The sequence below is a fragment of the Amblyomma maculatum genome, chromosome 7, assembly GCF_055883805.1.
Source record: "Amblyomma maculatum isolate TAMU_Amacu chromosome 7, ASM5588380v1, whole genome shotgun sequence".
Classification (NCBI taxonomy): Eukaryota; Metazoa; Arthropoda; class Arachnida; order Ixodida; family Ixodidae; genus Amblyomma; species Amblyomma maculatum.
This window is the reverse complement of record NC_139350.1, coordinates 79,638,006-79,647,541: the sequence shown is the minus strand read 5'-3', so window position 1 is coordinate 79,647,541 and position 9,536 is coordinate 79,638,006. Positions and strand designations below refer to the sequence as shown.

General features: G+C 49.3%; 1 protein-coding gene across 1 annotated transcript; it reads right to left on the bottom strand.

Annotated features, from left to right (window-relative positions):
* Positions 1-310: 310 nt before the first annotated feature.
* LOC146183719 (chitinase-3-like protein 1) lies at positions 311-6,465 on the bottom strand. The gene is made up of 5 exons (XM_084608413.1): positions 6,109-6,465; positions 5,110-5,382; positions 3,523-3,885; positions 1,264-1,494; positions 311-547 (listed from the first exon to the last, which is right to left on the bottom strand). The coding sequence occupies exons 1-5, from the start codon at positions 6,463-6,465 to the stop codon at positions 311-313; spliced, it is 1,461 nt and encodes a 486-aa protein (XP_084464539.1).
* Positions 6,466-9,536: the final 3,071 nt, after the last annotated feature.

The following is a 9,536-nucleotide window of genomic DNA, read 5'->3' as shown; positions in this document are numbered from 1 at the left end:
TAAATAAATAAATAAATAAATAAATAAATAATTCCCCTGTGTTAGCGTTTTAGAAGAATGCTGGCTACTGTATTGTGCAGCCACATGCGTGCATAGTATTGTGGTGTCTATAGTTAAACAAGACCGCTAACACGCATGGTGGAAAGTGGCAAGCGATAGCTTCTATGCTCACCCTCCATGTTACGTGATTTATGACCTCTTGTCAGCACACTTCACCTCTATATAGAAGAAAACACAGACACGCTTCATTTAGCCACCGTTTTCTCCGCTGCTCTTGGGATGTTTTTATTTCCGCAGGCCCGCCGCGGTGCTACCGATGTTCCGAGAACACGCCGAAGAGGTTCCTCATGAGCGGGTACTGACCGCCCCCACACACACCTGCGAAGTCATCGTGCCACAGGTTCCAGACTCCGAAGCACCGTGCCCTGAACTTGTAGCGCAGGAAGCGCGCCAGCGGTGGCACCACGAACTCTGTCAGGTGCGACACCCAGTTGGCACCCTGCTTGGACACAACGCCGAACTCGAACACCTGGCTGGAGTCCCATATCTGCGATTTCGCACCGTTTCGAGATAACAAGTGAGCAATCATGGAATCATTCACTACTTCGGAGGAAAGCCATCATGATTTCGTCGCCTCGGAGGCGTCTATCGCAAGTCATTAGACGAATAACCATGACCATAAATGATCATGGAATTCCCCAGCAGTCATTTTCAAACTACAAATGGTCGTGCCTCTGGACTCATTGCAATGTTGATCCTCAGCTAAACCGTGGTAAGCCTGGCTCATGTGTTTTGGCTGTGTCATTAAGGTTGATAATGGTGACATCTACATCTGCAATACATGTCAGCACTGAGAGGCGTGTGCCTCGCAATTAGGCTAAAAAGCTCCACATCTCTTCCACAGGTTCTGGAAGGACAACGTCCTTCCAATTAAAGGCCCAAGCGATTAATGAGGTATCGAATGGCTGGCGCAAACTACTGAATAAATTTGGGAACTTAACAATCTTTTGACACTACCCAAAACTTCTACAAATTATAATCTTTAGGTACCAGCCAAGATAAATATTTTGGTTTCAGAAGGACAGAATTGGGTTAATTAGTTTAGGCGCGTGCTAGAAGGCTACTGCCACATGAGCTGCAAGCACTTGGACACATGGGCCTTCTAAAGCCCTGAGCGCGCCAGCTGTCTTTATATAACTACATACCTATATATATAACTATAGTCTACGCACTTTCTACGGATATGTAATTGTTAGCGCTTGCCTCGTTGCATATCTCGTAGTACGCCAGCTCGCCTGGCGTCTTGGTGCTGGGGCCAGCGTCTCCAGGTCCGTACACCAACTCTTGGACGCCGGTCACATTGCTGTCCCAGAACTTGTACGTGACACCCGCGAACGAGAAAATGTAGCACAGTTTGCTGGCGGCCTCATTGCTGACGCCCTCAGAACGGCGGTCGCGAACAGCCAAGCCCAGGGAATGCGACAAGGGTTCTTCCTCTGTCTGGAGTAGGCAGTGGTGTCGTTCATTAGAGAATTGTGCGGCAGAAGTGCGCAACATGCACGTGTATTCCTGAAATCTAAACCAGCTCTGATGGTCCCGATGGGGCGGTACCTGTCTGTTGATTACGTTTTAATTTACAGGTCCAGTCTGCCACAATTCACCCACGCATCGGCGGTGTACTATTTAATCTTGACCGAGATCCCCATATTAGTAATTGTAAATGCTACTGCTTCCATGTACGGCGCTAGCCCTGCAAGTTGGAATCTTTCAGCGCACTATAGGCTAATTATATTGTAACAACGATTAACATGGTCCGCAGCTCGAGGAAGATATGAAATGCCGGCGCGGGGTCAGGAGGCCTGAAGAACACAGACTGTCGAAGTCTGTCGAAGAACGCAGACTGCAGCGTCCTTTCTGTTCTAGCGTCCTTGGACCTCGTAAATGTTTTGGTGTGGCAGTGATAGAATTCCGCACACCCGCCACAGACGCGGCCTACAGCAGGGTTCCGCTACCATGCTGACGAAAGGGAGCCCCAGGCAGCGGATAGCATCGATAGCCCAGGTCGATATGATGAACTAGGTCTGCTCGCGCAGCAGCTGGATGTTAGTTTTCAACTTTTCAGGACTTCATGAAGGCGTATGATACTGCATTTGCCGCCCAAAAAACGCTCAGGCTCGAGGTGCGCTGCCAGAGGTCGGCAGGCTTGAGCTCCGTCGGACAACGACCGACTCTGTTCCCATCAGACCAATGACGATGGCGGGCTCGGCACGTGCGCGATCTCAGAGGCATGTCCTTAGGGTGGTCACTATTTTTGCACATGTTCAATGGTACCATATTGCGGAACGCCTAATGAATTCAGTATGACGTCATTGCAACCAGAACAAAGCACGTAGTCTGTGCCAAGTTACGGTGTCGTGCGACAGAGCTCCTTCAGAGCTTCCACTCCGACTGTGCGAGCGCCTACTCAATTCTGTGAGACTCTTTCATGACAGCACCTTGACAAACCCCCAAGTACAGCTCCGAAGCCTGCAGGCAAACAAATAGTGCCCACAGAGCATGTGGCTGGCGAGGGCGAGGCAGACAAGGCACTACCTTGCGCAAGTCTTGAGGCGCAGACGCCCATACAGCCGTTGGCTGCAGCACGGCGCTGCCTCCTCCGAGCGCTTGGTCTCTTCCGAGACTCAGCGGCGATGTTGAACGGACAGGATGCGCAAGAAGCGCCAATTCCGACGCGCCGGCGGAATCAAAGAACGCCGTTACAGCGCTTATTTTTTCTTTCAGAATTTTTTGGAGAATTGAACAGCGCCACGATTGCAAATGGGAAAGACACATTGTGCCGGCTATCCGCTGACGAGGCGGGTATACAACATCTACAACTTCTGAATCTGCGTATACGTATGCGCAACTTCTGGGGCGCTATACAACTGAGGCGCTAACGATGCTGTATGACTTCCCAAAAATTCGACTCAAGCTGTGCTCCATTAGAGGGAGTGGTCTGCTGTATTCATGTAATTTGATAGAAACGTAGATTGCGCTGCAGGAACGAGGCTGTACCGCGCCACAGCGCAGGTCTTTCGCTTGCGTTGTGTAACACTTCGTAATACCGTTCCTCTTGTGGGCGTAGCTCTGATATCCCTACAAATGCAAACACCTAGCGCTTAGAACACAGCAAACGTAGGGGGCTTTTGTCCTATGGTACTGGCTGAAGCTGGCTGGTTGAAGCTTTTCATACAACTTTGCTGCCTTGAATGGTATTTTTAGCCTTTATCAATCAGTCACTTAGATGCTTTTGTGGACGAATCATTTTAGGTGGTGATGCTGAATGAAAACTACAACGTTCTGCTACTGCCATGCAGGTTTGATTCCATCGAAAGCAGACGAAGATCCGACTGTGTTTGGACGTGTTTGTAAAGATATGACACTGCGGCAGCCAACCGCATAACCGTAACATTTGCTTTAAGAGCAGAGCTATATAATGTGTCACATCGTTGCCCGTGGTTACCAATGAGTTCAAGTACTCACCTGCTTCAGCGTTGACTGCAACTTCTTGAGTGCGTCCTGGAGCCTGCCCTTTTCATAGAGCACCGCTGACCGCTGGTCCTCGACACCCCGGACGCGCGCCAAAGGGGGCTCCCCTACGATCGGGTGCAGCAGAATGGACGCTGAGGTTGGCCCCTCGGCTCCGGTCGGTAGTGACGCGTCCAGCTCGCCGAGGTCGAGGCGCGACTTGAGGCTGTCCCCGGTGTCCACCAGTACGCTCAGGATGAAGTGCTCCTTCTCGAAGCGGCGGGCCATTCGCTCCAGGAGGTCCGTGTAGCCGCGCCGGGCCGCCAGGGTCTCCAACGAGACTCTCCACAGGAGCACGGCGCCTTCGTAGCCGCGAGGCTGCCAACAGCACATGCGAGTCGCAACGTTTCGGTTTGACACACGGCCGACAAAAGGCGGTGCAGCTTAATAAGCGCAAGTATTACGCATAGCGTACTGGCTCGTTGCGCCGAAAAGACATCGCCCTATCCCGGTTTTAAAGGCAACTTTCAAAGACGAGTAAAATTCTTACTTCGGCAAATATTAGGATGACGCCGTCAAGCGATGCGGCAGCCACCGCAACTGCAGACCTAATACGCAGATTATTTCAACTGCGATTAATGAATAAAGAGCGAAAAAAATTATATATATGGCAATACGTAATCGCCATTTCAGGCAGGGCGTTAGCTTAGGCATTCGGAGACTATTTTTTTCAACCCACTATACCAGGACGTGTACTGCTTCTTTGTAATCCTCAAAAGAACCGTTCCCACTAGAGATGAGTTTGTTTCACTTGCTTCGTGTTAATACGGCCCACACGGGGACGAGAATGAGAAGTCGTTTGCAAGGATAGCTACCCCGCTGGTGTTTTATATATCTTTCAATACATTGTTGCTAATTGATCTTAGGCGCTTTCATTACTGTCCTCTTTGAAGAAATTATTTGTAAAAACATGCAAGCGAAGGTATCAGCGCGCTTCGATGTTTTCAGGTGCATATTATTGCCTACAAAACATAGAAGACGCAGTTGGAAGCAAGCATAATTTTCTACGTTAACCCTCTGCCAACTCAGATAAGCACAAAATGGCACAGTACATTATGACATTCCATAACATTCGATACGGAGTTTGCATGCACCGTCTAAGATGCTGGCTTGTTCATTGGTCGTCACATATTTGTTTTTTTTGACCCGACACATCACGACCTTTGTTTTCCTGAGTTCGCAGTGAATGCTATAAATGGTCCACGTTCGCCACAGACTACAAAATGGGCCGTAATAGCTGATCGTACGAATTATTATCTGCCAGACACTTGTCCCAATGAGCGCTCATTTTACAGGGCCGATAGATGCGCATTAACACTACTGCAAAAAAAAAAAAAAAAAAAGGAAAGAATCTACAATTCTCTTCTAGGCTAGCTTTAGAAAATCAGCGGCAGAGCATTCGCCACTCGCTGCGATAAGCTAGCGCTCTGCCGTCGGTCCCGGCTCCTCATTAGTGGCACAAAACCTCGGTCAGTACACAAAGAAAGGGATACCATTTTGAATCAAACCACGTGGCTGCCACTAAAACACGGAAGAGTATACCGTGAGCCAGACGAGCGCACTCTCGAGGAATATCCAGTCCGAGCCGGTCATCATGGAGATGGGCATCTTGCCGCTGAAGCCCATCATCGGCCGCAGGTACGGGTTCAGACGGCGCAGGTAGCGCGGGAACCCGTCCGCCTCTGCGGGTGCTTCAATGTGCAGCGTTGAGCCGTTGACGTGCGAGCAGCAAAACACCGCGTGAGTGCACAGGTGGTAGGGGAAGATGGAGAGTCCGAACAGCAGGCCGGCAGACTCGGGCCTATCGGGGCGGGCCTGCACGCGGGAAACCAACACTCGCCTGTCTTCAGCATATGTCGCTTCTCGCTCGAGCCAACGAGAAGCGTAGCAACCAAGAGTATAAATAGGAAGACTAGGAACAAAGTAGATGCCTAAAGGCTAGGAGAGAAGCAGAAATCCAAGCTCCATCACCTTTTATGCTGTGAAAAATAGCTTGCAGCGCGTACAGGACACAATACACGCAGCGGTGACTTAGCGGTTGCCGCTTGAAGCTGCTGAGTCCAAGGTCGCGGGATCCAATCCTGGCAACGGCGTTCTCTTTTCGGTAGGGACGAAAAGCAAAAAAAAAAAAAAAAGAAAAAAAAAGCACACACAGTTTGCTATGCGTTGACAGTGCACGTTCTGAACCCCTCATGGAGGAATTTATTACGGTCCCTCCACTACAGCGCCCCCACAAATCATGCGTTACCCTTGGGACATCCAATCCTTAACAACAAAAATACGCCGCAAAGAGCAAGCTTGTGTCGCTTCCTTTCTTTCATAAACTCCTCGTCGGCATTGCAAGCTATTCTCAGGCAGTCACCAAGTTGCCAAACAGGCTACTACGTTAGACGGCCATTGGCTGTTATCGCATCTAAAACATGGCAAGTTAATGGCACGTTTAATACGGATTGCGTATTTTTCGTGCCTCTTTCTTTTTCCACTCGGCATACGCCTCTCACCGAGTCGTTGGCCTGCAGGTCACGTTTCGCTTAGCGTTACCTGGTAGAAACAGAAGTACTGGTGACTCGAGTTCTTATAGAGTTCTGCCGGCAGCAGCGCAAACGACCCACGGTCTCTTGTTGTCTGCGGAGGAGCCTGCCACTTGATTGGAGCCGCTTCGCCGGTCGTGCCGTCTTCGGGTGCCACGATGTCCTGAACCTGGGCCGCGACGTCCGCCTCCGGATTCCCGAGCAGCGAGTGCCCGCGACCGCGACGATTGTGCCACGGCAGGGCGTCGGGTCGGACCAGGGCCAGTGTCGCCAGGGAAAGCATAAACACAACGAGGAGTCCGCAGCAGATGAACCCCACCAAGATACCCTTGGAGGTCCGAGACGGCACCCTGATCATCGCGTCCATGGCGCCCCTCGGCCCTTCGTGTCCTCTTCGTCGCGCGGCTTGCGCGTGAGCACGGGACATGAGCGCGCGAAGTGATGTCACCGGCCCGAAAGACAGCCGTTTTCTTTCTTCACCCCCAGGACGACCTCCGGATGTGGACGCCTTGATATCAGGTCCTCATCGACAGCCCTTAGTAGATTTTCTCTCTATCGTCCTAGTAAATAATCCCTTTTGTGCCGCCACGCTATTGCAATAAAAAACTAGTTATTTTTTCTTCTTCATCTCGAAAAGTAAAATATGTCTTTGTGGAATTTAAAGAAAAATGCTCAAAATATCTGGTTGGTTTTGACTTTGTTTGATTTCGTCTTTGTGATAAACGTTCCAAAGTGATTCAGCTTATGAGAGATGCCATAGTGGACGACACCTACGGTTTTTAACAAAAAAAAAAAGCGCCTTCCTTTTTTTTCTTTTTTTTTTTTTTGATGGCTACCGATGAACTCGAGGTCTTAATGAATTTTGTTTCGTCGCATAACTTCCACAATCCCGCATTTATTTTACCTGCCGGTCTGCTTTTTAGGTACCCATGCTTGGTCACTTGGAGCTTTCATTGAGGAGACCAAACCGGACATAATCGGGAAAGTTTGCTGTTAGAAAACCCGATGGAGAAGTTCATCCATGTTCGCAAACTATGTACAATCGCATGCAGATGCCGTGCCATATAAGTCTAACCCGTCGGTGCATGGCGATGCCACATGTGCAGGAAAGCATGCATAGAGACGCTGTTTTCAGTTTTTCAGAAACGCGCACCCTTGGTTGGCTTACGAGATCACGGCGGATCCTCAGTTGACTCATCACGGACAGCGGCATACCACATGACATGGTCACCGCAACCGCATGTACTGTGCTTCTAGGTTGCAAGCTTAGCTCTCGCCTTTATAGGCAGCAGCTAACGCGAGTTCAGTTCAGCATCTCCATGGGTGGTGGATCTTGTCAGAAGGTCATATGAAGTGGCTGTCGGGGCGCCTACCGCTCCTCTATTCCTACTATTACTGTTCGCTCACCCAACCGACGAATGGTGCTACATTGGCTTCAGTGACCAGCGCTCGATACACGATACGCTTCAACTGACAAGCAAACAGATCACCCGCGTACTACGCTTTAACTTTCTCAAGTCCAGGATACAGGGACATGTTTTAACTCTGAGGCAACCAGGGGAAAATACTTTTATGGGGGAAAGATACTAGTATGCAAACGTTGATGGGACTAGTGTAAATTTCCGATGCCTGGCATAAATTTGCCTTTAAAGCGTTTCCCGCGCTCACAGCGAGTAAATAAGACTGCCCTGAAATCCAAAGGGTTGCGTTTTTAATATTCAGGAAAGACGTATAACATATTTTAAGATGTTTTTTATATCTTGAGATGCGTTTTATGAGCTCAATGCAATACTTTGCTTCTGACGTTTTTCCTGTGCTCGCAATCAGACTGCCATAGAAAATTATCGAGGTGCGTTTTTCAAAACTGATAGAATAGAAAACTGAAGCCGATCGGTGGAAGACCGGCGAATATATTGATTGTTATCGTTATCTCAATATGTAAAAAAAAAATGTGTTCAAAAGTGTTCAAATTTTTTGGTTATGTTATACCGTCGTTACACGCGCAGCGTAAATAGCGTAAAGTTTTACTCGAACCCCCGGTCCGCCTATATCGCGCACCTAACCAAACCGCGGTTACGCCACTAGCCGCGTTATCGCTAACCATGCTTGGCGGTATCGGCGTCGTTAGCCGAGAAAACAGCGATATCTGTTGGAGGAGGGTCCATGTCAGCGTCCGAACCTACATCAACAATGTACATTTTTATTACGAAAGCAATGCTGCGACAGCCAAAGCGAGACCTTGGGTGGCCGCAGCTACGCCTTGAAGAGGTGTAGCTACGGTCATAAAAAAAGTCAGCCTGTCATGAGATTTGAATTCACGTTACCCCTATGCCACGGGCATGAGCTGCCAACTCGAGTCGCTCCTTTCATATAGGAGGGTGATATCATAATCAGCCTGCCAGAACCGTTTGCATTCTTGTTACCCCTACGACACGCAGGCACGTCCATAGGGCTTGGTTGAAGCGTGACTTTACATGTGGGCTGGTAGCTTACGCTATCGCGTCATACCCTTAAAGGATGAGTTTAAGCGTCCCCAATAATGCAGCACCTTACACTGATAGGGCGTGATAGGGGAATAATGTATAGCCGGCAAAAGAAGCTTTCGCCGTTGCTTTTGCAATTCAGTCAGAGCTAAACCACAACTAATTTTTTCATATAAATCCCGTTTTCAGAGGAGCACACTGAAACTGGCACTGTCTAGAGGACCGTCCGAAAGCTCTCTTTACACCCTTGTACTACTGTGGGACGTCTCGGTAACAAAGTTATCCGCAACGTTGCCTGCCGTACTCATCACAAGGCTTAGTCAGTTTCAGCGGACGGTACTTCGGAGCAGGTCGATGGCCTCACCTTTGAAAATAAGGTTCGTATTTCGTCATCGCATTACAGGGAAACCCATCTAAAAAAAAAAAAATAAGCTTGATAAGACGTGCGTTCGGCGACCGTTCTCAATTGGCCTAATTTCCTCTGCACAAGTATCGCTGACGACTGACGCGGGTCGTTTGCTGTATCGCTCAGCGGACCGGGTCCGCCCGGCTCTTCGTGGTGATTGTAGGCTCGTCCTGCGATCTGAAAAATCCCGATTTCCGTTCAATGTAGCCAAAGTTATACTCGATGGCCATTTCCATTCGATAAAATGTGTAAACAATGCTTTCTCTCCCCAATCACCAGATTCGCACACAGCGAAAGCGACGCTCAAAACGGTGCACGAAAGCGGTGCCTCAACAGCACGATATTCCTCAATACGATGCCCGCGGGTATTTACGTGCCCTCCTTTATCTTCAGAGCATGTTCAGACTAAAGGAAAACCTCTTGCGCTATATTCCATGTTTCACAGTCTCGTGTATAGCGCAGAACTTGGGCTAAATTGTATCGAAACGAGCCGGCTCCTGACAAAGGCGCCGCATGAGCAACAAGTTTCCGCGGTGTGACACGTTCTGG